General features: G+C 53.4%; 6 protein-coding genes across 6 annotated transcripts; 3 read left to right on the plus strand and 3 right to left on the minus strand.

Moving 5' to 3' along the window:
- Positions 1 to 3,473: 3,473 nt before the first annotated feature.
- On the plus strand, positions 3,474 to 4,956 carry B0T26DRAFT_370817 (SAC3/GANP/Nin1/mts3/eIF-3 p25 family-domain-containing protein). Its single transcript, XM_060434672.1, has 3 exons — positions 3,474 to 3,494; positions 3,555 to 4,344; positions 4,493 to 4,956. The coding sequence occupies exons 2-3, from the start codon at positions 3,757 to 3,759 to the stop codon at positions 4,793 to 4,795; spliced, it is 891 nt and encodes a 296-aa protein (XP_060295096.1). The 5' UTR covers positions 3,474 to 3,494; positions 3,555 to 3,756; the 3' UTR covers positions 4,796 to 4,956.
- A 249-nt stretch (positions 4,957 to 5,205) lies between these two features.
- On the minus strand, positions 5,206 to 9,531 carry B0T26DRAFT_651732 (coatomer WD associated region-domain-containing protein; the record flags this gene model as incomplete). The annotated part of the gene is made up of 10 exons (XM_060438300.1): positions 5,206 to 5,448; positions 5,508 to 6,637; positions 6,694 to 8,027; positions 8,085 to 8,302; positions 8,407 to 8,645; positions 8,769 to 8,876; positions 8,930 to 9,122; positions 9,178 to 9,304; positions 9,367 to 9,416; positions 9,502 to 9,531. 10 exons carry the CDS (start codon positions 9,529 to 9,531, stop codon positions 5,206 to 5,208), a joined length of 3,672 nt encoding a protein of 1,223 aa, XP_060295097.1.
- An 859-nt stretch (positions 9,532 to 10,390) lies between these two features.
- On the plus strand, positions 10,391 to 14,985 carry B0T26DRAFT_649800 (glycosyltransferase family 24 protein; the record flags this gene model as incomplete). Its single annotated transcript, XM_060438124.1, has 2 exons — positions 10,391 to 10,539; positions 10,608 to 14,985. The coding sequence occupies 2 exons, from the start codon at positions 10,391 to 10,393 to the stop codon at positions 14,983 to 14,985; spliced, it is 4,527 nt and encodes a 1,508-aa protein (XP_060295098.1).
- Positions 14,986 to 15,215: 230 nt separating this feature from the next.
- B0T26DRAFT_718318 (P-loop containing nucleoside triphosphate hydrolase protein) lies at positions 15,216 to 18,104 on the minus strand. Its single transcript, XM_060442378.1, has 2 exons — positions 17,980 to 18,104; positions 15,216 to 17,921 (listed from the first exon to the last, which is right to left on the minus strand). Coding segments are annotated over exons 1-2 (2,412 nt in total). The 5' UTR covers positions 17,982 to 18,104; the 3' UTR covers positions 15,216 to 15,511.
- Positions 18,105 to 21,437: 3,333 nt separating this feature from the next.
- Positions 21,438 to 23,406, plus strand: B0T26DRAFT_718321 (mitochondrial carrier domain-containing protein). The gene is made up of 2 exons (XM_060442379.1): positions 21,438 to 23,301; positions 23,390 to 23,406. Exon 1 carries the CDS (start codon positions 21,739 to 21,741, stop codon positions 23,026 to 23,028), a length of 1,290 nt encoding a protein of 429 aa, XP_060295100.1. The 5' UTR covers positions 21,438 to 21,738; the 3' UTR covers positions 23,029 to 23,301; positions 23,390 to 23,406.
- Positions 23,407 to 24,391: 985 nt separating this feature from the next.
- Positions 24,392 to 26,956, minus strand: B0T26DRAFT_370882 (uncharacterized protein). Its single transcript, XM_060434673.1, has one exon. The coding sequence runs from the start codon at positions 26,789 to 26,791 to the stop codon at positions 24,473 to 24,475; it is 2,319 nt and encodes a 772-aa protein (XP_060295101.1). The 5' UTR covers positions 26,792 to 26,956; the 3' UTR covers positions 24,392 to 24,472.
- Between the last annotated feature and the right edge of the window lie 925 nt (positions 26,957 to 27,881).

Genomic DNA, 27,881 nt, shown 5'->3' on the forward strand with positions numbered 1-27,881 from the left:
TATAAACTCACCGTTGAGGGGCAGGGGCGATAACTTCCGGCATGTAATAGTCATCGAAGCCTCCAGGAACAAATGTCGCGCCGAGCTGCGGCATGGTGTCGACTGTGCTGCCGACGGTCTGGGTGCTGGGGGGTTGGCCCGGGCCTGGGCCTGCATAAATAGACCAGAATAACCTGTCAGCAAAGCATTCGCCTACTCCAGCCACGTCCTTCCTGTGAAACCACTCGACGTCTCTGTCCCGCGCGCACCCCGTCTTCAGGGGTGCTCGGCGATGCGAAAGGTCGGCGACACTGCAGTTGAGGAGGGGTTGGAAGGGTCGCTGTGATTGATCGAAGAGGGGCACGATAGGGGGGTTTTCGCGATTGCGTACGCTTTGCGGAGGGGCCTGTCGCAATGCCGCGCGGTTGCAGGATGATGCGAATGTTTAAAATTATTATACTGAAGGCGATCAACTTTTTGGGGGTCCTGGCTTCAGGAACGGACGATGGTCGGGTCCACTCCTCACGGGGTGTTCTAAGTTTCGCAGGCGATTGAGGTACCACCCGGTCACTGTTGGTTTCCACGCAGTCCGAGATTTTGAAGAACGTGATAGAGGCCGTCCGGATACGAACTGAAATGCCAAAGCACGCTGAGCCAAGCGTAAGGCATGTACATGTACAGTACCACAGTGTTGGATCTGCGTTGCTGCCCGCTAGGCTCGTGCAGCGGGTTGGTTGATGGTCGCCTGTGCCCCTCGTCGTGGTTTCGATGTTGCTGGGACCCCTCCTCACCCTGAACCCGACAACCCTTGCAGACCAGTAAGGTAGGTGGTAGCCCCTGGCCCAACAAGAGCGCAAAGCCTTGAAAACGCGCAATCCAAAAATCCTTGCAAAATGCGACAATACATACCTGGCTTGAGTGCTGGTGGGACAGCGTCCTTAGCTCCTCGGGTGGCCTTCGCACCTGACGGCTGCCCCGCATATGCCATGTACGGCCGAGTATTCCAAGACGTCATGGTTGGTGGTCAACCGCTGACAGGCACTAACCACCTATCGAATTAGCGTACGTAGGTAACACCAGACAAGCCCGTTCGTTGGTGGTCGAAATGGCGTGTAGTGCCGTTGCAGCAAAAGTCATGCTTGTTATCGAGAAGCGGCCATATGTTTATATGTTCAATCCTTATTCCATAGCAGGCTGAGAGGATGGCGGCCGCACCACGACAACAAGATTCGTGGGATTCAATGTGGTTGGCCCCAGCCTCGACGAGTTGGAAAGGGTGTGGAGGTATATTCGAATTGTTTTTCTGGAACTCAAGGCCGATGATATAAAGAACAGGTCGGAAGTTGATGGGACGGGACAGGGACAGGAGCTACGGCCACCGAGACACTGGAAATTGAAAGGAATGAATGCTTGTGGGTGAGACTGAAGGCAGCCATGAAAACAACCCAGAACATCTATACGCATACGCAGACGGATGTTACGCGATGGGACTGTTTAACAAGTAGCAACCGAGCATCAGTCTGCCGGGGGCGATCTTCTCTTTCTTGTCCAAAACTATGCGGCGAAGTCAAGTTAAACTAAGGTAAGGAAGGTTTTGTAAGTAGGTAACTAAAGTACCTAAGTTATTCCTCTCTGATGATCAACTTGGAATGGAGCTGTAATAAACAAGCCAACGTTATTTGCGTGGCCTCGCAGCCGCAGAACTAAGAACGCCACATCCGCTAACCAACATGGCTATCCAAGTGCTTTGTCTTCAGGTATGGCTGTTTTTGGCTGTTTTTGGTATGGCAAGACGCGCCATTGATCAACAGCGCCTTGCTCTAACCTTCAATCGGCGGGACGATCTGAGCCCGTTCAAGACTTGGCATCTGACCCCACACTTTCTTCCAACACTTTTTTTTGGTGTCCAGGGTCCAAGAGAGCTCCGCCACAACTCTCAGACTGTTTCTATTTGGAGAGGGGCGATTCACACAACAACCACCGGTCTTCTGGACCCTAGCCACGCCGGCTCGGGTTAGGTTTGATGAGAATTGAACGACCGGCCATCCTACCCCTACGCACTTGTATAGGGGCTGTGGAGGCCTAGTTGGGCATCAACCGCGGGGCGCATTTCTCAGCCACTGGTACAGAAGCCGGGACAATGGCAAAGTCGCCGTTGGGTACTCCGAAAGGATACTTACTGGAGGAACCCAGAAGCACATCGCACGTCGTGAATAGGAAATGCTTTGCGCCGCATTTGCAGGTCTTCAACTCTGTGAACTACCAAAAAAGAGACTACAGCCCGCATCTTAAAAGACCTGATTATCTTCAAACCTGAGTGGCTTGCAAAGTGCCCGAAATCTGACCTAGCCATTTGAGGTAGAAAACTATAACCTCGAATGTTTTGACAGCACAGCACAGCACAGCACTGCCTGGCTGCTTCCCTTTCATCCTTCTGTCACCTCGCTCCGGGCTAAAACATGGGGAGGGGTTAGAACGTTACAATTCTAGGTAGGTAAGGTAGGTACCTCATACCCGACGGAAATGTTGGAACTCCCGTCGGCGACTACTAAGGTAAGGTAAGGTAGGGTAGCTGTACGTAAAGGTCTGACCACACTTTGGTTACCACACTTTGGAAGTACGATACTAAGCATACCCGATCCTTTCATAGCTGAGCTTCTCCGCTTTATCTTCGATTTCGCAATAACACCGGGGTAATTTAGCTGCCTGCTTGTCTACCACCCTTCCGGGTTCCTAATCTCTCCAGCGTTGTGACGCAGCCTCCTGTCATTGATCTCCGACGACTCGCACTCCGTCGGACTTCAGGAGCCGGATTGTTCATAATAGATGTTCCTCTAACTAGAAATGCCCTGCCTCGCGTGCTTTGGCTTGAATATCGGATTTTCCCACTGAATTAGGGCATTACCGTCAACCCGTTCGGCGACAGCGCTATCCACGTTAATCGAGTCTGAGCTCTCGTGACAACCTTCAGAGTCTCACTACATGGTCGTCATGGAGCCATCATCGCTCTAGAGATTTGTCTTTCTCTCATGAACCAAGATGGTGGGTCGGAAAGATAAGGCGCGACATTTCGGGGTTTGTCGAGCAGACGGGCACAATGAAGGAACCCAGGATTGTTTGCATCTCATGGCTTTTGACAGGGGAAACCAGCGCTAACTACCCGGAAGCTTGTTCTGACAATCACTCGAGGACGCGGCTAGTGTGTCTTCGGAGTCCGGAGCGAGCAAATGATAAAATCCCCAATGCAAGGTTTAAGAAGAAAATTACATGAGTGTATATGAACATCTGCAATAGACGTTCTGAAGGACTTGTTCGGTGGCAGGCAGCTGAAGTAGGAAAGTAACAAACTCCGAGTTAGCAGATTTCTGCCAAGTGGCAGCCGGCCCGCCAACTTATTCTAAGCCCCACCCCTGCCCTGCCTGCAGCGGGCTGACTGAAGCAAGCGGCTGGAACGTCACCCTTTCAGCCTGCGGTCGAATTCCAACAGCCTACCGTGATCATCTTACCTAACCTAGGTACCTCACCAAGGCCACTACAAACCATCGAGGTTCAGGTGCTTCTAATCACATCCTCAGACATCACCACAGAATCGACTACACAGCCCCGACCCTCTACTACAACACACGATATTTGGCTGCATTGGAATCAACGTCTACTTCGTCGACCGATTTGGGAAAGCGGACGGACAGCGCTCGCTCAATTACCGCCAGGCGCCTCCCAACAAACGCCCCCCCTCCAAACCGCAAACCACAAACCACATCCACAGCCACCTGAAACATGGCGGAACGACAGCTCACGCAGATCCTGACGCAGCTCAAGTTGCAGTCCTCGACGCTGAGCTACGCCGAGTCGTCGTCGCTGCTATCGAAAGCGAAGCTGCTGCTGGTGCAGCTCAACGCGCTGACGCCGCCCTTGGCATCCTCAGCTGCCAACAACACAAGCTCGCCGACGGTCCTGGCGCTAGCGCGCGAGACATACGAGCAGGGGGCGCTGGCGGCGATCCGCGCGCGCAACCCCGAGGCGTTCACGCGCTACGTGTCGCAGCTGGCGGGCTTCTACGAGCTGCCCGCGTCGGTGCTGGCGCCCAACCCGACGGAGCGGAGCAAGGTGACGGGGCTGTACCTGCTGCTGCTGCTGACGCAGGGCAAGTACGCTGAATTCCACAGCGAGCTGGAGGCGCTGTCGGCGACGGGGCGGTGGGGCGGCGGCGACGGCAGCAGCGGCGTTGTCGATATCGAGGGCGATCGCTTCCTCGGCTATCCGATCCGCTTGGAGAGGTGGCTGATGGAGGGTAGCTACGACCGCGTGTGGCGAGCTATGAAGCAGGGCGAGGTGCCGTGCGAGGAATACGGCGTTTTTTCTGAAGTGGGTGTTCTAATCGCTTTCTTGCTGCTCCAACCACTCTTCATTTCGGCGGCATGCACGCATCAACTATGCCCGTCGAAGCCCAGCTAGCCCCAAGCTACTTTTCTGTGTCATCAATGTTGCTAACCTCACCGTCCCACAAAAAAAGATTCTACGAACACAGATCCGCAACGAGATTGCCAGCAGCAGCGAGCGCGCCTACCCGTCCCTGCCGCTGTCGTCGACAAAGTCCCTCCTGTTTCTGGATTCCGAAGGATCCGTCATCGATTTTGCTTATAGCCGGGGCTGGAACATCAAAGACGGCCAAATCATTTTCCCGTCACCTAGCGCCGCTGCGGCCGCTACGGCAGCCGCCGAGGGGGGCGAAGACGGCGACCAAGAGAAGGAAATGAGCCAAATGGTGATTGAGAATACGCTAGGATATGCGCGACAGCTTGAAACGATTGTCTGAGTCCTAGACAAGTCTAAGTGGACAAGCAGTAGGTGCATTGAAGTGGTGGGAGTCTTTGGTGGACAAAAATCGTACTCACTGGAACTCCTTTTGCTTGTACAGATATGCGTAGATCATAGAGGATAGCCAAGGGAATAGCAGTGCGGCAGATTTGCAGCATTAAGACGATCCAGCACCAATGCACACAGGGAAAAATGTTTTTTCTTCATAAAAGATTTTCGGCTCTCTCCAGCGTTTTTAAAGCCATACCCACTCCACATGATTCAGACACGCCTCCCCATTCATCATCGGCTATTCTAGAACTCTGTGCCTTTTCCCGTCCATGAACTTCGCGACAGTGCTAAACAAGTGGTCAAGTACGGTGGCTTCATTTAATATATCTCATTACAACTCCACTGTCAAATCAAGACTTAAGCAAATAACTTCAGTCCGCTCCCGTGTTTGCCTACCTCGCAGACACCACAGACCGCACATACTGTGCCCTTGAACTTGGTGTGATACTTGGACCCGTCAAATGCGCATTCTTCGAATGCGGTGCCGCTATATATGGGCGTGTGACTAGCAGCGCAGATCTCAAATTCCGCAAACTGATCAAATTCGATCTCTACTGAATCATGGGGATTGCGTTCGCACTGAGCCTTTGTCTTCTTGGCCTATAAATGTTGTGGTTAGCCTGGAGCGCGTATTGAAACTTCGTGTTGGAGGTGCTTACCGTTTCCAGGGTCTTACTAGCTCCTCCGTTTGCCAATATCCTGTTGGCAAAGCTGAGCGCCGTGTTGTAGTTCTTGCTCCGCATCGCCAGGTTCATGGCATTTAACAACGCAATCTGACGGTGCGGCACCTGAATTTTCGGGATCGTGAAGTATGCCGACAGTTCCAAGCTCCGTTTCAGAAGTTGAGGGTTCTTGTTAATCACATCCGTCGTGCCGAGTTTCCTGCGTCCCAGCTCAATAGCCATCGCGACAGCATACTCACTCGCTGAGGTGATTAACTTCTTCGCCTCGGTCACCTCGCTCTCGCTGCCAACAGCGTTGATCAAGACAGCATACAGGATGCCCTTGAAAACCTCTAAGCCATCTTCCAGCTTATTTGTCTTCATGGAGTCGTAGCCGCGTTGCAAGTCATTGGTGGCAAGATACTCCAGATCTCTAGGAATAATGGGAAGAACCTTCCTCGGATCTGACTCTTCTACCGTCCGTCGGACATAGTTGACAAGAGCTAGTAAGCCGGCTGAGGCAGGGAGGTAGGTCTTGGATGCCTGGTAAACCTCCAGGAACCGGGCTTTCAAGGGAGTAAAGTTGACAGCGCCAACTTGTCGGTTGAGAAGCTGCATTGCTGTTTCGAACGACCCGCCAGCGACGTGATCGACGGCTAGTGGTGAGTTGCGGGCCCATAGGTCTGCTTCGCTACTACCCGCACCACCAGCGTCAGCGCTCTCGACATTGACGAACCCTTCCTCGACCTCGGGCACAACATCGTCACCGAGATCCCATCCGGCGGCATCTTCGTCTTCTTCAGGCTCCGCAAGGGCACCATTACGCTTCCCAGCGGCATCATCTTCGGCAACATCATCGAGGCCGAGGCCACTAGTCGCTGCGTTGGGTTCGTCGTCTAGTGATAGACCTTCAACTTGTCCGAGGAGTGCCTTCTCGAAGAACGATTGTGATGTCGCTTTTGTAGGCCAGTTTGCTTTATATGTCGGTACCACCAGCTTCGGCGGGGTCAGGGGTGCACCAAGTTTGGGCAATGAGAGTTGATCTTCGGTGAGGCCAGTAGCTTCAAGAATCGATTGGCACTCGTCTTCTAAGCCGTTAAACTTAGCCGTCATATAGGCAAGAGGGTCTACTTAAGTTAGTTTTGTGATGGCAAGTTGAAGAATGAACGGGGAAGTGACTCACATAGGTCTATCTCCTTGAACATCTGGATCCTGTCTTCAACCTCTCCAAGATAGAGGGCGTTCTGAAACCTCGATGTGAAATCTCCTCGGTGCTCAGCAATCTTTGCCATTCTAGAAAGCTTAGACTCGTCGCCTGTTGTGAGATACAGAAACGAGAGCTTGTCAAACTGCTTCTGTTTCTGGTAGCACATCTCCACAATGGAATGGTTTCCATGAGAAAGGGCCTCGGTGCTTAACCTTGACCAGAGCTTTGGTCGGTCAAGCTGCTTGGCCATCTCGACGGCAACCTCGAGGTTTCCGCATTCTATGGCAAGCTCAAATCGTGTGGTAGGATCTTGCACGAACTGGAGTGCAATCTCGGGATAGCCCTTCTTTTGGAGATACGAGATGATAGATTGCCCGACCAAGCTCGAATTCTGGATTATGTGAAGCATCTCTTCGTAATTGCGCTTAACGAGGGCAAGTTTGAAGCGGTATTCGGTAGGATCGACTTGCAAGATCTTGGGTTTTGACGCACGATCGAGGCAATAGACACTTCGGCCCTTGACACGGACGAGATAGACGGTTTGGTCAAGTGTCCGAACAATGCCGTTGTCACCGTTGAGCAGCGTGTACTTCACGTGGTTGAGAGTCGAATAAAGGAGGACGCCAGCATCATCCCACGTAGCGCTCTTGATTCTGATCGTCTCATGCAGCGTACTGACTTGCTCCAGAGCTTTTGTCACGATCGTCACGTTGTGCTTGCTCAAGAGGGCCGCATAGAGGCCGTCATTAGACCACACGACATACTTGACACCATTCACCGAGAGCTCGGCAGTAGTCTTCTTCTGCTGGATGTCGTACAAATGTACGGCTGTCGGGGCGATGATGAGCAAGTTTCCAGTTCCGCCAAAGTAGATATCGCTCGTTCCAATAGGAGGCTTGAATGACCGTGTGGTGTTATTTGTCAGGTCCTTGATGTCAACGGTCTGCGATGTAGTGTTGAGAACAGCAAAGCGGTTACGAGCAACAAAAATAGCCGAGTTGCCCTGGCCTCGCTTGGATTCTGTGGGCTCAATGGCTCCAGAGCCGTCGCGAGGAAGGTTTATCAGTTCATAAGAACCACCATCCGCAGTAGTTGTGACCAGAATGGAGCGTTCGGCAGGATTATAAGACAGGGTCCGCGGGGGCACCCAAGAGCTGCCGAGCTTTTTGAGAGACAATAATGTCGGCGACTCCACGTTCTTCTGGAAATCGTAAGACCGAACATGCTTCTCCTTAGTAATGTAAAAGAGTGTGTTCTGGAACACTGTTGAAGCAGGTCTTTCGCGCTCAAGCTTAAAGACCATGACGCCACTATTAAGGTTAATGTTAGCAAATACCAAACACAAGACTTAGCTCGTGATTACGTACTTGTCATGCCCAGCAGCGAACAAGTTGATCTCGGGGTGAGCGGCGATGACCCAAAACCTGTCGTTCTCTCGCTTGAAACTATTAACCGCGGTCCGCTTGTTCAGGTCCCATACACGAATCGTCTTGTCCTCGCCTGCCGAAAGGATCAAGTCTTGGTGCGGGTGAAACAGAGCTCCGTTGGCGTTCTGGAAATGGCCACGGCATGTATCAACCTCCCACTAGATTGAATGTCAGTTTATCTATTTTGTAAGTCGCGGACGTAAGGGAAATGCCATCTTTTTAGAATTCTAGTGTAATATGGGGAGATTATTGGGAGACGTACAGCCTTCGTTTCGCTCATGCGCCACAGCTTAATGAGGCGATCATCGCCTGCGGACACAATCAAGGGCATCGTAGGATGGAACGCCACCCAGTTCACGCCCCGATCGTGACCCTCGAGAACAAATTTGACCACAGCGTCGGTGTTGCCAAACATGTCGGTCTGGTTGGCATTGGCCCGAGAAACCTGATCTTCGAAGGACATGGAGGTCGGAGCGGAATGCTTTTTGCGCAAGCCCGAAACTGTGACACATGTCAGCCATAAAGTCCCCCCGAGATAAAGGGGCATGTAAGTAGGTTATTAGAACAGGAAGGTGGCCTAGGCCATCTTGGACCTGTCGCCTATGGGGCGGGGGCGGTACGTACTATCCCAGACGCGAACCGACTGATCGAGAGAGGCCGAAACAACGAGATCTTCTTTGGGGTGGAACTGCGCGCACATCGCATAGTGGTTGTGGCCTGTCATAGTACAGACTACCCATATGTCAGTAGGAGAAACCAAGAGGTAGCATAGAGCATAAGCATACGTAGCGATCGGTTCTGCCAGTTCCATATCCGAATCGTTTGGTCGTCGCTTGCGCTGACAATCCAGGGTAGCTCATGGTGGAAGAAAACGGTCCGGATGTAGTCCAGATGCCCATTCAAGGTAAAGAGGCACCTGCGGGTCTGATACGACCAGACTTTAATCTTGTAGTCGTCGCCTCCCGAGACGAAGAGTGGCTGCCAGCGTGTAAGTAGTGGTTCCTAAGCGCATCTAGTGCACATAGCGCCTCACCTGTGTCTTGTGGAAGTCGACACCGCGAACAGGGCCATCGTGCTCCTCGAACCGATCAATCAGGGTGCCCATGCGATAATCCCATAGCTGGATGGTGGAGGAGTGTAGGGAAACGAGAATCCATGGTCTGGAGTGTCATTCAATGTCAGCGTCTAGGCAAGAAATGGCGGGGAAGCTCGGGCGACGGACCGTTTAGGGTGGAACGCAATGCCCTTTGCGCGCGACGATTTGGACTCGAACTGGATGCAACAGAGCGGTCAGCAACAAGAACAACCTGCAAGCTGCACAGCAACAGCAGCGACAGCAACAAAGGAGCCGGCGGACCTTGGTGAGCATTCCCGAGGAGGCCTGCATCTTGGCGGGTGGCAGCGAAGCCTAAGCTCGCGGCATCAACGACGGGGAATCGATACACCTGGGTCACGCAGAAATCGACGAGCGCAGCCAAAACAGGTTGTGATTGCAAGAGGGCTCGGTTATGAAGCAGCTGCCGGGTGGGTAGCGGCGTGCGTGGTTGGAGTTCGAGGAATCGGAGCCGGCTGCTAATGTTCGCTCGCCATCGACCAATTCACATCCACAGGGAACCGTGGCATCTCAATGTGTGGGTTCGCCTGGCGCCATGACGAGCGCCTCAGGCCAAAACGCACATTCAATTTTCCGGGCCCACTCCACACCCCGGGTGCTTGTTGCTCCCAGGGGGTGTCATTCCCCACAACCCCCCGTCAGCCTTCCAGGAGAGATACTTATGCGCCTGAGGCATCAGACACACAGCTCACCCTTGACGCTAGCCCGGATAAGGTTAGTTACAGGCCTTCTCAAGCTGGAGCTGCGATGTGTTCAAAAGGAGGGACAAGCTGCCTAGCGTAAATATATCAAGAAGCCGTCAAGGACCCCGAAATGTGTCCCATTGGGCCATTTGCATTTTCATTTTTGTGACATTGCGTAGGTAATCCAATTCTCATAATTTTGGGATATTTCCCCTTTCTATGGGCAAGCTCCAGCTGTCCAAATCGTGTTGCTGCTCCTCTTTCCCACGGCCAACGTGGCATTTACGCCTTCGCACCCACTGGCGCAAGCCACTTTCACGAGCCCCTGACCTTCCTGTACGCGCCCCGCCTTCGGCTGGCGGGCCCCTTGACCAGAATTCGCGATACCAAATCATAGCCACCTTGACCAAGACAGATTGATTGCCCGAGGCAACGGCCAGCCGTGAGCCATGATCCGACTTTCGCAGCTCCCTTGGGGGCTTGCGGCAGCCATCCTTGGTGCGACATGGCTACCCGCACTGCAAGTTGCAGCAACGCCATCCGTCAATGTTGGCTTGAAGGCCGCTTTCCCGTCGCCTCCATATCTGGTTGAGCTGCTGTAAGAACCCGCCGTCTTCACAATTGGCATTCTTGCCTCGTTGCGCGCAAGACTAACAAGATTTGCAGAGAAACAGCAGCTCCCGACAATGCGACTGTCTACTTCGCCCTCCTCAACCGCATCGCCCAAGGCCACTTCGCCAGTGCAACGACGGAGAAGGAGCTCTACGAGAAATTCTTGGACGTCCTGCAAAGTGACGGACACATGAGCCCCGAGTCGCTGTCAACCTACAAGCTTGCACTGTCCTTGAGATCTGCTGCACCTAGGATCGAGGCCCACTACCAATTCTATGCAACTGCCGTAGAGCCGTCGCTGGATGGAGAGCAAGACGGCTGCGACCATTGGTTCCTGGCTAATGGGAAGCAATACTGCACGCCCGTCCTCGACGGCGCGGCGCGTGGAGCTGTCAAGGGCAGCTCCCAGGGACGCACACTACCGTTCGATCGCAAGTTCGGCTCGGGGTTGCAAGACATTGTTCTCTATGCAGACATCACATCTCCGGGCTTCTCAAAGTTCCACGAAATTGCCATGGACATTGCGCGGAAAGGAGAGGCTTCCTACCGGATCAGGTACAGGAGGAGCCCTGCCCACCCCGCCGACACGCTCTCGGTCAATGGATACGGCGTCGAACTTGCCTTGAAGAGAACCGACTACATTGTCATCGACGACAGAGAGGCAGACGCGGCCAAGGCAACGACGGATCAGGCGCAGAAAGTTATCAGCTCCGATATCATCCTCGACGAAGAAGAGGAGGTTAAGGACATCAAACCTCTGGAAAAGTCGGAGCTCTCGTCTATTGGGATGAAAGCGGCTTCCTACATAATTCAGAGCGACTTGCCGTTTGACACTCTCCTCAAACTCACTCAGGATTTCCCCAAATACTCCACCTCGCTTGGAGGCCAGAATATCTCGAGTGAGTTCGAGGCCGAACACCAGGCGAACCGACAGGTCCTGGTTCCACAAGGCATGAACGTACTTTGGATGAACGGTGTGCAGCTGGTTGACCGGCAAATGCAACCTTTTGGACTCGTAGATCTGTTGAGGCGGGAACGAAAACTCATGAACGGTGTTCTGGATCTCGGACTTACTGGACAAGAAGCCATCTCCCTTCTCGGCCATGACGAGGTAGCCCAAGCAAAGGCGTCGGGCGAGGAGGAAGCCCGGAGATTTGACTGGCGCGATCAAATCGAGGACGGCCGGGTCATTATCTGGCTCAACAACATCGAGAAAGATAAGCGGTATAGTGCCTTTTCGCCATCCCTCTGGACTCTGCTCCAGCACTTTGGCGGCGGGCTACCCCAAGTGCGGAAAGACATCTTCAACTTGGTCGTCCCCGTAGACTTTACCAAGCCTGTAGACGTCAAGATCATTGTGGAGCAATTGCAAGGCTTCGTAAAGCGGCTAGTACCTATTCGATTTGGCCTCGTTCCCCTTACTTCGACTGGGGAGGCGATCGAGCAAGCTAAAGTTGTCTACCACCTTCTTGAGAGCTACGGACTGGGGGCGGTAATCGCATATCTGGAGCAATCGGCTGAGGCAGCGAAGACCGCCAAAGCAGATGAAGGAATTTTCAATGCGGCAATCAAGGACCGCTCATTGCGTCCGGACGCTACTCTTCTTCCCTTCAAACAAATTTTCACATCCGAAGAGCATGAGAAGCAGATCCATCAAGCAAAGCATTGGACGGAACGGCTGCGCGCTAGCGGCGAAGTCCCTCCTGTTTTCTTTAACGGTCTTGCTCTTCCGCGAGATGAGACATGGCTTAGGGCGATGAACCAGAAGCTTATGGCCGACTTGCAAGCAGTCCAGCAAGCCGCGTACTATGGTATTCTCAATGAGACCTCGTGGATTCCGGATCACTTTCTCCAAAACGCCATTACGCGGCGTAACACGTTCATCTTCCCCGAGGACCCTCAGGCCATTTCCGTGCTCAATGTGAACAAGGTGTACACAGATCACCAAGATCTCTTCATCAAGGTTCCTGTGATCGAGGCAGACGAGCGTTCAACCAAGGAAGATTGGGCCGCCCTGACTGTTGTTGCAGACCTTGACAATGTTGAAGGCCAAAAGCTTCTATATTTCGCTCTCCAGTTCCGCCGTGAGCACCTTGGCGTCCGCCTTGATATTGTGCACAATCCCGCTGATCTGTCTCAGTCTCCCTCCCTAGTCAACGGGCGTGTCAAGGTTAGGGAAGACAGCCTAACCAACGTCGGACGCCTCGTGGATTTGGAAAACATACTCGATGGCTCCAGAACTGACCCCGATTCGGCATTGGATACTGCCCTGGCCAATTTCATCTCTGGTACCAATCTAAGAGCAGGCGACAACGTCTTGATGCTCAATGGGCGGGTTGTCGGCCCCATTGTCTCAGCCGAAGACTTCAAAAAGGAGGATTTTGAGCAGTTCTTGGAAGCCGAACGCGCCGAGAGGATTTTGCCCGTCTATAAAGCGATTGAAAACCTCGGCCTGGACGACAAACTATCCGGCCCCCTGGCAGCAGCCAAATTGTCCTCGGTCACTGCTCTGTCGAGCTTATCGGATGTTCCGCAGGGGATTTTCGATTCTGCAAGTCCGGTTAGGACCACGGCATATAAGGCATGGAACTCGACCCATACCTCATTCCAAGTCGGTGACCCAACGACCGCCACAATTTTCTTGGTAGCTGTCATAAATCCCGCAAGCGAAACCGGCCAGAAATGGGCTGCTATTCTCAAAGTGCTTTCCGAGCTCGAGGGCGTGCATCTCCAGGTATTCCTGAATCCTTTAGAGGATCTCGGTGAACTTCCCGTCAAGAGATTCTACCGCTACGTCCTCGATTCAGCCCCTAGCTTCGATGAGAATGGGAAACTCAAATCACTTTCGGCTACCTTCGTTGGTGTACCATCGGAAACCCTCCTTATTGCTGGGATGGATGTGCCCCCGGCCTGGCTCGTCACCTCAAAGGTCTCTGTCGATGATTTGGACAACATCCGGATAAAAGACATCAAAGCCAGGAGAAACACTGAGCATATCGAGGCAGTATATGAGCTCGAAAATATTCTTATCGAAGGTCATTCCAGAGAATTGCCAGCCGGCGGACCTCCACGAGGTGTGCAGCTTGTTCTTGCAACTGAGAAGGATCCGCACTTCGCCGACACCATTATCATGGCGAACCTTGGCTTCTTTCAGTTCAAAGCCAACCCCGGTGTCTTCAGCATTCAGCTCAAAGAGGGCCGGAGCTCGGACATCTTCAGCATCGAAAGCGTAGGAGCCAAAGGCTGGGCGCCTACCCCCGGCGACGAGACGACGGAGATTGCCTTGATGGACTTCCAGGGCACTACCCTCTATCCGCGCCTCGCCCGCAAATCCGGCATGGAGCTTGAAGACGTGCTCGAAGAGGCCAAGCATTCCTCCGGTGGCGCCATGGACTATGTTTCTAAGGGTTTCAAGTTCGCGGAAGGTCTTCTCGGCAGTGCAACAGGCAGGCATGCCAAGTCGGTCTCTGACATAGAGCACGGCGAGATCAACATCTTCTCGGTTGCCAGCGGTCATCTCTATGAGCGCATGCTTAACATCATGATGGTCAGCGTGACGAGGCATACCAAACACACAGTCAAGTTCTGGTTCATCGAGCAGTTCCTCTCGCCGTCTTTCAAGGACTTTATCCCGACCATGGCGGCCGAGTACGGGTTCAAGTACGAGATGGTCACATACAAGTGGCCCCATTGGTTGCGGCAGCAAAAGGAGAAGCAGCGTGAGATCTGGGGCTACAAGATCCTCTTCCTCGACGTCCTCTTCCCGCTCTCGCTAGACAAGGTCATCTTCGTGGATGCGGACCAGATTGTGCGCACCGACATGTACGACCTGGTGCAGCTCGATCTCGAGGGCGCGCCCTATGGCTTCACGCCCATGTGTGACTCGCGCGTCGAGATGGAGGGCTTCCGCTTCTGGAAGACAGGGTACTGGGCCAACTACCTCAAGGGCCAGCCTTATCACATCAGCGCGCTCTACGTGGTCGACCTGCGCCGCTTCCGCGAGCTCGCCGCCGGCGACCGCCTGCGCCAGCAATACCACACGCTCTCGGCCGACCCGGGCTCCCTGTCTAACCTCGACCAGGACCTGCCCAACCACATGCAGTTCCAGATCCCCATCCACAGCCTGCCGCAGGACTGGCTCTGGTGCGAGACGTGGTGCAGCGACGACACTCTCCGCACCGCCCGCACCATCGACCTCTGCAACAACCCCCAGACCAAGGAGCCCAAGCTGGACCGCGCCCGTCGCCAGGTGCCCGAGTGGACAGAGTACGACGATGAGATTGCCGCGCTGGCCCGCCGGCGGAGGCAGCAGGACCAGGACCAGCAGGGCGATGCCGAAGAGCATGTTGAGAAGAATACCAAGAGCAGGCGGCTGGACGTGGGCGGTGAGGGGGCGGCAACGGAGACGGCTCATACCAAGGATGAGTTGTAAACATGTCTGCATGAGTTATGGTCTTATTTACTTTACTTTTTTATTTTCTTTCTGTTGTTTGAGAAAATCATGTAGAAAGGACGGTCTGTTGCTCATCTTCATCTTGTCGAATCTCAGCGCCGCTCAGAAAAAAGCAAAAAAAACCACATCAGCTCAATGAAAGATGTAACACATAGATCATGGCATTTTACGTCTACAAATGTCTACCGAATATATGCAAATAATTTTCTGTCATATTGTGTCTAGGGCGGCAGAAGCTATGATGTCTCCGTCTCTAACCAGCAAGCAAGAGCAAAGCGATAAAAAAGACAAGCCAAAGAAAACACCAGCCAAGAAATAAGTCGACTCGTGCTGCTTCTATGTTTTCGTAAAATAAAAGGCGATTTCAGCAAACAAGCTCGCTGAATTCTAGACAATGCGGTAAAACACCAAATGAGCCGCATAAACCCACCGCCAACAATCCACCATAGCCCATATTTATATTACGTCTCGATTCCACGGCACTGCATATTCTCTGATGCTAATATTAATGAGAAATGTACTGGAACACGGCACTAATCTCCGGCTCGCCGCACTCCTGGCGGAGGAGCAGGTCCTGGATAGGCTTGAGGCTACCGTTGGCAAAGTGATTCCAAGTACTAGTGTCACCGTAGAGCATTGCTGGGGCCTTGATGTACTGCTTGCCGTTCGGCTTGCAGCGCTTGCACTTGAAGGTGTCGTGGGTGTCACTGCGCGTATCGCCGCGGTACTGAAAGAGTTCTCGCAAGCTGTCGAGGCTGAAATGCCGCTCGACATCCTCGGCGGAATCGACGACGCACGATGACAGCGACTGCTTGTGGCTCTGGCGCTGAAAGATCTTTTCCTCGATCGTTCCCGTAGCAATAAAGCGGTACACAAAGCAGTCCTTCTTTTGACCATCTCGCCACACTCTCGCAAGTGCCTGCTGGTCGGCTGCGGGGTTCCAGTCGGGGTCGAAGAGGATCAGGCGGTTCGCGCCAATCAGGTTCAAACCACACCCGCCCGCCTTGCTAGACAGCAAAAAGACAAACTCATCACCGTTCGGGTCGTTGAACTTGTCAACGAGTTTCTGGCGCTTGCTAACGTTCATGGTACCGTCAAGGCGAAGGCACCCGTACGCGCGAGACCGGCAAAGCTTCTCGAATAAGTCCAGTGTTGACGTGTAATTGCTGATGAGCACAATCTTGTCGTTCGACTCGGACCGGATCTTAGCTAGCATCCGATCCAAGACTTGCATCTTGCCACTGTACCACGGCTTGACCTCGCGGTCGCGTCCCCGGGATTCCTTCGGCACATAGTCTTCCGGCCATGAATCTTCACAGCCCGGCAGGTCGTTTGAGAGATCCAAGAGGTCTGGATGATTGCACAGTTTCTTGAGAATTCCAATGGCTTTCAGAGGCTGTGACCCCTTCCCTCGGAGGAGGGCCTGGATACCAGGGGAAGTAATGAAGTAGTTGTAAAGGTCGAGCTGGAAGGGAGCCAAGTTGCAGAATACCACATGCTCGTATTTGACAGGCAGGTACTTGGACAGAATGTCGTTGGTGCGTCGGATGATGAATTTGTTGACAATAGCAAGCAGTTCGGCAAGGCATTCGTCGCCACGCTTTCGATCGGCCTCGGACGCACTGGCATCCCGGCCTCGAAGGATGGGAATCTCGAAGCGCTTGCGGAATTCATTGTTGGTTCCGAGCAGGTCGGGGTTGGCAAAACTGATCAGAGCGAAGTACTCGGAGAGGTCGTTCTGGATAGGCGTGCCCGACAGGATGACACGCCTGGAGACGTTCAGGTTGTTCAGAGCAAAGAAGGTCTGATTTTTGTCATTTTTGAGACGATGGCCCTCGTCGCAGAGCATCAGTCCGATCGGCGTGTTCTTGAGTTCGTCGACATTGAGGCGGAGCGTCTCGTACGATACAATGATGACAGGCCGCGTAACTGCGCGGCCGCTGGAAATTGCCCATTGGCGAAGTTGACGAGTCAACTCCTCTTTGGAGGCCTTGCCGTCAATGGCAAAAGGCGTGACGGCATCGGCACCTAGCCACTTCACCAGCTCGTTTGCCCAGTTACGCACTAGACTCGAGGGACACGCCACGATAGCTTTCTGAATAGTCGACTTTCCAGCCTCGGGAGACTGCTTGAGCAAGGTCCAGAGCAGAGTAATGCACTGTAACGTCTTGCCGAGACCCATCTCGTCAGCCATGATGCATCCGTTCGCTTTCTCGTCAACCATGCCCGTCACACAACGGTACATGAACTTTACACCTTCTATTTGATGGGGCCGAAGTACTTTGGCAAGCCTTGGGTCAATGACGACGGGAACTCGTGGGTGTTCTCCCGCGACCTGTTTCCTTATACCCAGGATCTCGGCAAGACTCTTATGAACGAGCGGCGCGTCAAGCTGGGACCCGGGCTTGGGTTCCGCTTCTTTCGTCTCGGCCAGATTAGATGCCTCTTTTGGCTTATCATCAATGGTCGGGTCGTATAGCACAATAGAGAACTCGCCACTCGGGTCATGCAACGGCTTGGCGATGAAGACCGCGCCTTGCCGCAGCCCTAAGGTTGGGGGTGGACGGTTCGGGTTGTAGGCAGATGCGTTCTTATTTATGAAGGGTACAGAAAAAGCTTTTCTAAAGACCTTGTCTTTGTCCTTGGCCTGGAAGATGGGGAATTTGTTTGCATCCCGGTTCGCCAGGGCGAGGCGGTCCGCATTAGTCCATGGCTTGTCGGCATCCTCGCTGCCATCCGCGCCTTTGTAGTCAATCTTTCTCCGCTTACGGCTCGGCCGATCGGTCGCTACCGAGCGCGTCGCCGATCCAGGGCATTTGAAGGGCTTATGGAGGCTGTCGAGAGACTTTGGCGTCGAGAACCGACTACGCGGCGCGATGTTCTCCTTGTCGGCCTTTGGTGTTGAAAGCACGACCCTGCTTCGCGTCAGCCATCCGCATATTGATTCCCTGTAGTTGTTGGGGAATTGCCTACATTGTGTCCGCGGTGGATCTTCGCAGGCGATTGTTTCTCCAGTTTAGGCCAGATGCAATGGCAGTCCAAACTTGACGCGCGGCGAGTGCGGCATGGGACCTCCCTTGGGCCTTTCCAATGTTGACTTGAAACCGCGTCGCAATGGTGGGGCAGGCCGGACGCGCCTTCCTCCGCTCGCGCCGCGAGGTCAGATGACCTCTCAAACGCCACTAGGCCGCAACGGCCAACTGGTGGAGTGGGGGCAGCAACTGAAGGAAACGGTTCCTTAGGTAAGCAAGCCTTAATGCCAAGGACCTGGATCCAACCACTAACCTCGGACAGTTCGAGGTTTCGATATATCTAGCATTAATCCACGTCTCTCCAAATCTATTAATTTCTGTGATTCTTCTAGTGACAATTGCCGAGTCTCCGGGTAAATCATTTGTCTGTACTTATTCATGAACAACCGTCCCCGGCCTGAGCTGAAGCCTGGAAGATGCAAGTTCGCCAGGGCACGCTCGCACTCAATCTTCTATTTTCAATCATGACGTTGGTTACTAACGAGAATGCTTCTTGAATGGTAGCATACTTCATTTTCTCTCTGATCTGGGTATGTTTTGTTTCGTTGGCTCAAGGAGGGAACTCCACCGTTAGATCTATCACCACGTGAAATGGCTCAATTATAGAGGATTGCTGCGCGCACCCACCCTTTTTTGCTCGGTGCACCCACCATCCCAAAAATCCTAGGCCTGGCACCTGTCATCCTAGATCCACCTTTTTTGTACGTAAAAATGTCCACTTTCAAGGCAACTAGACATGCAACTAGCCCACCGTATGGCAGGGTCAACATTGTTGAGTTATGGGCTATTCGGAAGAGACTCGGCCAAAGTCTTTACGCTCGGTAAAATATGACAATTTTCCTGCGACGGCCACCAACGCGAATGAAGCTATTTTCAACTCTCGTCAATCCAGGTAAGTAATGACTGCTTCCGCTTCCTGTTGCCATCCCGTGTTAACGAACCCGGTTACATTTAGATGGCATCACGAACTCCCTCTCCACCTCCCTCACCGGCACTGGGCGCGGCCGACTCTCCCGATCACCCGCCCGCAGCCCGAAGTCCCTCGCCCCCCCCCCCGGCAGTGCAGGCAAACGGAAGTCTCAGTCTCGAAAGCCTCCCTATACTTATGCCTTTCGCATATAAATACAGTCAGTAGCTAAGTTCGGCATTCTAGAGGAAACCTCGTAGATCGCCCGGACCAACGTACTTACGCACATCGGCCACAACAAATCCCTCTCCCTACAAGAGCACCTTTTCTTTCGAACTAATACCCTACAAGACGACGTACTCGACGAGTTCATCGAGAGCAGCGTAGACGACCGTTACGTACCCTCTCGATCCATTAAGCGCCTCGTAAAGAAGAAGTATAAGGAAACCAGCTTAAAGACGAAGGACATCTACAATATACAGATCACTGCAAATTTGCGTGTGGGTTATATCCTGGTTAAGCCAGGGTGGCATGCAAGGCAAGGATCAGATGCATGGGCGGCTCCATCTAAAAGGACGAATTTACTGCGGCAAAGGCCCGGGCAGTTGATTTCAAGTGCCAGGCCTATGATTTTATCATGGGGTGGGTGGCCCGAGTAAAAGGGGTGGGTGCGCGCAGCAATCCTCTAATTATACGAAAATGAACACAGTTAAGCACTTGCCGCTGTACAGCAAAAGTTAAATCATGGAACGGCGCTGCTCCGATAGAGTCATACTTGATGCTGGGTATGAGTCGAATGGCAACTGGCTGGGCCGAAGTCTTTCGGCAACAATTCTTGGGTAGCTCCCGCTGCCTGGGCAGCCTCGCATTAAGCACATGGCAGGTCGGGAAGCGAAGCTACCTTGGTAGCGTTTTAGTGCTGTAGATAGCACATATGGTATATCATGAAGTTTGAATTTATTCTTCTTGTCTACTCAAAACGTGGCTCGATCTCTAACTGTAGCTAGAAGACCTAGATAATTAGGTAATTGGATGGGAACTATCACGGAAGCTCGTAATTAAGGTATTTGGCTTCTAAGGTTATCCTTATTCGAAACACTAAAGGTCAACGGCTCAACGGCTCAACGGTTCTACAGCACACCATGCCGGGAATCGCTTATTTCGGCCTCTACCCCTGCGGCGAGACGTCCCATGCTTACACCTCTTGGATTGGATTCATTACCTCAGGCCGCAGTCCTCTATTAGCCGTTCATAATCTGTCAGAAGCAACTTTCAAGAACAAGGTGCCGTAATCAACTGATTGTACGGGGTTTCCTGCTCCTGGTCTAGCCGGGTCAGCCAATCATAAAATTCGCACCCTCAAACTTCGGACGAAATACCTAAAAATGTAGCACGGTATAGATTTATTCTGCCCTCTTCTCCCGGCTTCGACCTGCTCAAATCAGTCACGCGTCTAATCAGTAACCTGAGTCCCGTGCGAGCCCCGTGCATAAGAACCTCATTCCTCTCCCCTCGCCCTCCAAAATTTTCTTCCTTCTTCAACTTCCAACTTTTCGCTTCCACCTTCCCAACCTTTCGCCTTCACCATTCCGACCTTCGACAGCAGCCACGCCGACACCGGTAAGGAGTCATAGCCGTACCTCACACTTGACAGAGTGCTACTCATACCGTGTTCTTTCACCCTACTTTAATCCAGCTTCGCCCCCTCTTCCTGCAGGATTTGGGGGATTTCACCATTTCGAGGGTCGTTGAGAGCCTCGAGGCACTCTTCGGCCTTCAACTCATTGTCGGGCCCTCACTAGCACCCCTCTCGCGCCCCCTCATCATCTTCACCTCTATCCTTCTCCTTGTCATCTCAGTTCCCCCTATCGGTCCCTGGCCTTCTCTTGTGGTCGGCTTTGCCTTCTGCGACTGAATGAAAATGATCAAGCTCTCGTCATTCAAGCAGCCGCCCTTCTGCATACACCTCCGGATCGCTAGCTCGGTGTATGTCCGTCATCAGGTCGGAAGGGGGTAGACGGTCTGCATTGCAAATCGCGGCCGTCCGTCTAATTATTGCGGGGTACTTGCGCATTGGGCTGGGCCCCTAGGAAGCGATCCCTGAGTGTGTGCCGGCTATGACTTCAACCCTGCTGTTTTGCGTGGCCGACTCCGATTCCGACGACCGACTCTTGCGACTTGTTCATCAGGTAAGTATCTCTCCCAGCTTGTCTTTGCGCTAACGAGTCACAGGGACATGAATGATCTGGCTCTAGAACATAGACCTGGAATACGTGGGACTGAGGGATCTTTTTTTTTCATTGCAATCTCGGGTTTTCTCGAGATGCGAGGGAGAAATGTCTTGAAGTCGTGGGTGGTGTAATTAGAGATATCTCGCGGAGGCCCAATCCTTGTGTCTCCCGACAAGAACGCGGCAAGAAAGGCGTGTGGCAGCGGCAACCGTTACCATCGATCGGCCCGAGTCTCCCCACATTCCAGTCTAATTGCCATCCCCGCAACCGAATCTTGGCTGCAACGGTCCTCGGCAATGATGACGACCCCTCACCTACCTCCTCGACCCGCAAACACATTGGGAATGATTCCTGGGTTTTGAAGGGCACTGGGAGAACTTTGTTTGGGCGCACGTGGAACAATTCCACGGCACCCATCCCACCCAAGTCCGGATAGAGAAATACTTTGCTTGGTTTCAGCCAATGACTCGCGGGGAGGATCGGCCCCCGTTTGTGAGAAGTAACATTCATCTGCCAGTACGAATGATAATCTGGTCCTCTCTCTTCAGTTTCTCGTGATCCTATGGCCTTGGGCCATCTCTGGCGGCGCGACACTCCTCTGTGGGCGGGCCCGACCATGTCAGCCGATTTCTGGGCTGGGTATATCTCAGGAGCCATTGGCATCATCATCGGCAACCCGCTCGATGTCCTCAAAGTGCGCTTGCAAGCAGCAGCCTCGACGCAGGGCTTACTTCGGAACAGAAATAGCAGCATAGCCGCTGCTACCACGACGACGTCACAAACCTCGCTCCTAAGCGCCTCTAGTCTCTCGCAATCCCCATCCCCGCCATATCCAACACAACCCACACCTACCCCGCCATCTGCAGCAGCAGCAACAACAGCAGCGACAAGAGCAAGGCTCTACCTTAGGCCATGGATCACCGGCACAGCCGCGCCAGTGCTAGGGTACGGGGCCCTCAACGCGCTGCTGTTCGTCAGCTACAACCGCACCGAGGCGGCGCTGAACCGGTGGCTCACACAGGCTGACGCTCTCCCCACCGCTGCGAATACCACGACCGGCACAAACCTATGGACGACCTGGGTCGCCGGTGCCGTCGGCGGGCTGGCCACGTGGGTCGTCAGCACGCCGACCGAGCTGATCAAGTGCCGCGCGCAGCTCGCAGCCCCGTCGTCGTCCACCGCCTCCTCGTCGTCGTCGTCCTCCTCTTCGCTAGCCATCACCAAGCGCATCCTGCGCACCGAGGGCGTTCGCGGCCTGTACTTTGGCGGCGTCGTGACGGCCCTGCGTGACGGCGTCGGCTACGGCTTCTACTTCTGGAGCTACGAGCTCACCTCGCGTTGGCTGCTCAGCAGTACTGCTGCTGCTGGCACAGGCAATACCAATACGGGTGGTGGCAGTGGTGGCAGCGACGCCGCGCGCGTGCTGATGTGCGGCGGGCTAGCGGGCATCGTGACGTGGGCGAGCATCTTCCCGCTGGACGTGATCAAGACGCGCATGCAGACGCAGGGCGTGCTGGCGTCCTTGTCCCCTCTTGAGCCATTGCCATCCCCATGGCCGTCGCATCCCCGCGGCAGCAGCGAGCAGCAGAGAAGTCCGTTGCCTCCGAGCGGCCCTAGCGACACGTCGCCGTCCTCGAAAGGCCGGCTCGGAGCATGGGAGGTGGCCAGAGAGACGTACCGCGCTGGCGGGCTGCGGCCCTTCTTCCGGGGGCTTGGCGTGTGCAGCGTGCGGGCCTTTATCGTGAACGCCGTGCAGTGGACGGTGTATGAGTGGATCATGCTGGAGATGGGCCACGGCAGGCGTCGCGGGGGGGCCGTTGTGCTTGAGCCAGAGCGCCTGCTGACGAGTTAATCGCGGAAGAAAGATTTGTGTAGATATATAGAATAGATAGAAAGACAAACGCACATGTTAGATTTAGCATCGAGACACAGCAGTTTACCCTTCAAGTTATACAAGAAATTCTAAGAAACAACGGTCTAGCGATGTACGATACCTACCAAGGTGTCTTAGAAATGAGACAGACTTCCTCGAAAGATGCTCAACAGCCGGTGGCCAACGAGGACCGACCGGCCTCGCCTATCCAGACCGAAATCCCATTCACGTATCAACCACTAACCACTGAGCCTGTAGATCTGTCAGATCAAGAGCACCACAACGGGAGTGCATGCCGGGAGTGACATGCCGTAGCAGGAGAGGAAATCTCAAAACACACCACATCATATATATCCCCCACGCCCCGGCAAGTTCAAACACAAGATCACACAGTAAAGCCAAATATTGATGGTAAAGGCCCATTTATTTTTGGTTCTTGTATATCTACAACAAGCTTCATCCCTACAAAAGACCCGAAATACCTAGACTGTAGAAAAAAGGTGCAGACACAAACACAAGATATGCAGGAGAGGGGTATCCGTTCGCCCAAATGCCATCCATCCTGTTTTTTTTTTGCGCCAATACCAAATGCCATCTTGGTACGCCAAGTCCTCCATCCTACGCGGGACAAAGACGAAATCGGGTAAAGGAAAAAGAAGGGGAACGAAAAAAGTAAATAAAATACACAGGAAGCTGTATTGGTATGACAGAAGAAGAGAAGAAAGAAAGAGCTGTCGTTCCTCCTGTTGAGGACCGAGTATCTTTATGGATCGTTCCATAAATGTTTAGGCGCCAAAGCCATATGCATATGCCCATCCGAAGACACCAGAAAAGACTACACGCTAAATTGCCATGCAATTTGCCGTGTGTTGCAATTCGCCATGCTCGTTCGCCGCGTCAATGTTGTTTTGCTGTTGCCTTGTCATTAGACCGGAGTGATATCCGGCAAGGAAAAGAACCCAAATCATGGTATTCATGATTCATCGTCATCGTGTCTTCGTTATATAGAGACCAGTTTAAAGAGAAAACATTCCGTGAATGGCTGACAAAAAAGGGGAAATTTTCGCCGAGAAAGCCAGAACTGCCAGTCGCCATACGCAGTAAATGAGTGATTGCGTGAAATGATAGAGTTGTCGCAAGTAACATGAGTGTCGTTGGGGTGAGCCTAATCTTAGCAAGATCGCTGCCCCGGTAAATGAGTGTGATTTGGTTTGGTTGCCATTGTGCTGGCCTAGTGAGATACGAAAGAAATGAAGCCGCATAGAGAATTGGCTGGCGACTGGCGAGATGTTGAAAATAAGAACAAGGTGAAACTCGATCAGTAGATGAGTGGACAAGATACATAGCCGTTGCTGAATTGGAAGAGCAGTGCAGGCTCGGTTGCAAAATTCGTGGAGCCATCCACGATATCCGAGCACTGTACTTAATCTTCAAGGAAATCGATAGTAAGGTCATAGAGCTCCTCTGAAAAGGAATCAAGTTCGACGATTCTGAATTGGTCGTTCCACAGCTTGGAAAAGGCAGGATCTCTCCAAGCAGACGAAATGTTACGGCTCCAGCCGTAGAGCTCAATGTTCCAGCCATGGCTGAGAGCACGCTCAATGTTTCGCTTGAACCCGTCCGAGTACTCGGCGTGTGCAGCATCGCCAGTGGCAAGGACGATTGTGCCTCGGAACTTGCCCGGGAAGTCCGTGATGCTCTGCAAGATTTTCAAATGTAGAATCTCATCGACTCCCTGCTCACCCTGCTTCATTGGGCCTGCAAAGAGGTCATCCCCGGAAGTGTCCGAGACACCGGGAGAACCACCCAGCGACTTCTTCTTTAGCAGTGGCGAGATGGGCTTGGGTACCCGCTGCATGATGTTCATCTCGTAGCCCAGCTCCTGGGCTTTGACCATGTACTCGGGCTTTTTCTTCATGTTATTTCCCAAAGAACCAGCGACAACTCTCTTCGCGACCTCTCGGTTACGAGTCAGAAGCGTGTCGAAGTGGTCAAATGCAAAAGCAGGAGGCGGAACTCGGCGCTGCACGGGGATTCTGCGATGTATCTTCATTGAGTCGTAGAAGCCAATGATGATGTTCGAAAGATCGACAAAAACGTGGATCGGATTGCGCGAAATAAGGCCGGTCGCCGGGGTAGTTCGCAGCTTTGCATCCAGCAGAACGAAATCGTGGATCTTGTGCCACAAATACATGAGCTTAGTGTCCTTGTAGGCCCAATACTCGGGAACGAGTTCCTCGGGTCGGCCCTTCCAAGGCACATCGAAAAAATCCATTCCAGGAAACGGCGCCTTTTTGGCCCGAGGATACTTTTCGCCAGGACGAATTTCTGGCTCTTCCACGGTCTGGTGGGCAGGCTTGCAAGGGATAGGCTTTGACTCAACGACTGTGGAGGTCGTCTGGGTCACAGTTTGCGTTCCCACTATGCTATTGTAGAAAGGTTGAGGTGGAATGTTGGTGCTATATGCATTTGCATATGGGTTGTAGCAGGTTGCAGAGCCTGTCTGGTTGACGGCGAATGAGGTATTGAGTTGGCCGGCCATGTTTGGAGGGGCAATGAAGTTGCTGGAATCGAAAATGCCGTTGCTTGCATTGAACGCGTAGGCTAGGTAGGGAGGCACTCCCAGATAAGTGAATTGCGGCTGACCGATACTATATCCGAGCTGGCCATTGACTTTGGCAGTTCCATCAGCTCCGGGAAATTGGGGTGAGCTTCTTTCAGTTGAAGGGCTGCCCGACGAGCCCGGGTTCGTAGTGTCGCTGCCGTGATCAGGGCTGAGCGCCGGCAAGGTGTTGATATTGGCGCCCTTGACATCGGGAGCGGTGGGGAAGTTCACGACGTGGTCGGCGTTTTCTTGGCCAGAGCCCTCAGCTGATTCCTCATTAGAGTCTTCGTCGGAATCGTCGTCAAAGTATTCGCTCTCCTCATCATCAGAATCCTGCTCCGAGCCCTCAGATTGGTCGTTCGTGCCAAGCTCGGCGTTGTGATTGACATCAGTCGGAAGATTGAGGAATGCCTCGCTGCTCTTGGAGTCAATGGTATTGTCGCCGATCTTGATATCTGGCTTGGCGTAGTGCTTGGCGTTGTGTATGGCATTGGTTGGAATCTTGCCGACTGTCTCGCTGAGTTTGGATTTAATCGCCTCGCCGTTGACCTTGATGTCGGGTTTCACATTGAGGGCGCCCTGCGCAGAAAGAGCTTGCTCAAGTCGCAACTTCCAGGTGTCCTTGAACTCCTGCTTCCAGCGGGTTTTGACATCGTTGAGGATGGCGTTGAGGATGTCGGCGCGCCCTTCTTTTCCCTTCTTGAAGGCTGCCTTAGCATCCTTACCTTCGTGCAGGGCAGTTTCTTCGCAAAAGCGCTCGTACAAAACAAGCGCAGGCTCTGCGTTGATAGCCCCTTGCTCCAACTCGGCCTGACGCGACTGTGCTCGCTCATAGGTGCTAGTGTGCAACGTGGCAGCAACGTCGGGATCAATGGACTTGCTAAATTTCTCCCATGAAACTGGCTCATCCTTGACGGTCTGGAGCTTGAAGGTGTTGTCTGGGCCTTTCTGAAGACAAAACTGGCGGGGCAACTTGGAAAAGAGAGTGGCCTGGTCGGAAGGGGAGAGTTTCGACAATGGGACCAAGGGGGGCTTGTTCATGGCAAAAGCAGTGGTCCATTTCGCCAAATGTTGAAAATCAGAGCCAAGGTGGCGTCGACCGTCTGGCTCGACGCGGCCGAAATACGATTGAGACATCTTTTTTACATCAACAGGTGACGAAAAATTGGATGTGGTTCAAGTCGAAAAGAGGGTGCCGAGAAATGAATTTGGGGGTGTGCAGAGTGTGCGACGGAGATTTTGGTGACTGAATGCAGCGAAGAAGACTTTTTTCTGTTCTCCGTGAAGGAGAGATTCGCAGTAGCGAGAGGGTAAAGAATTGAAGTCGGCGGCTGCCAAAATGAAGAGAGAGGGTGTGGTGGTTTTGTTCGCGAAGAGAGTGAGAGAGAGATCGATCAAGTATTCGGGTTTGGTTTTTTTTGGTGTTGTGCGGAAAGTGCGGAAGAAGAAACCATTTTGTGCTCGCCTTCAATAGGGCCGGCGGCGTGGGGGCGGGGGAGGGGGGGTACAGGAGAAGTGCGCAAGCCAGCGCGGTTGCAGGCAATCTGGAGAGTTGACGATGGGTTTTGAAGTCGAAGTGAACTTGAAGTGAGGTTGATGACTCCCGCCGGCGAGGGGTGGGCGGTGGGCGGTGGGGCAAAAAGGAGGGCTTATTGGACGTGCCGGGGTCTTTGGCGGGCCTGCCGCTAACGCCCTCCAGAAGCCGCAGAGCCCCAAGATGGACCCTTGCTGGGCAAGGCTCAGGATGCCCGCCTTACTCGCCTTAGCAGCCTAGCTGAAGGCCATCCGGCTTGGCGAAGCTCCCCTCCAGCCCTTCAGGGAACATCAAGTTCGCATGTTTCCGGACCATGCTGGTTACAATATCATTTGGCTTTCCCTCGTGCTCACTTTCGTATCGCGTTCGCTGGGCTTTTCCAGGTTTATTTCCTACGTGTGCCATGCCGCGTTTGGATACTATCAGACATCAACCTCCATCAAAGTGCGACCCGAGCCCCTCCATTTCGGTGTGGCGCATTTGGCCATTGCCACCGGCCAGCGCATTGGGCCTGCGGTGTTTTAGGCATTGGAGTCGCCAGCTCTCCAATGCGATCAGCTCCAGCTCCGCAAGCCCCGCGGGCCGGCAGTTGCTTGAAGACAGGAGAGCCCGTGCGGGCTGGGTTAGGTGCCCGGCTTCTTTGCGCCAAAGCCGAGCCGATGCCAATGGGAATTCCCCAAAGCGACGTTTTGG

The sequence above is a fragment of the Lasiosphaeria miniovina genome, assembly GCF_030549165.1.
Source record: "Lasiosphaeria miniovina strain SMH2392-1A chromosome Unknown B0T26scaffold_5, whole genome shotgun sequence".
Taxonomy (NCBI): Eukaryota; Fungi; Ascomycota; class Sordariomycetes; order Sordariales; family Lasiosphaeriaceae; genus Lasiosphaeria; species Lasiosphaeria miniovina.

Bases quoted from the DNA above. Each gene is read 5' to 3' on its own strand.
- B0T26DRAFT_370817 (XM_060434672.1), top strand. From the start codon at position 3,757: ATGGCGGAACGACAGCTCACGCAGATCCTGACGCAGCTCAAGTTGCAG. The intron at 4,345-4,492 runs GTGGGTGTTCTA...CCACAAAAAAAG, and splicing joins AATACGGCGTTTTTTCTGAA to ATTCTACGAACACAGATCCG.
- B0T26DRAFT_718321 (XM_060442379.1), top strand. From the start codon at position 21,739: ATGGCCTTGGGCCATCTCTGGCGGCGCGACACTCCTCTGTGGGCGGGC.
- B0T26DRAFT_370882 (XM_060434673.1), bottom strand. From the start codon at position 26,791: ATGTCTCAATCGTATTTCGGCCGCGTCGAGCCAGACGGTCGACGCCAC.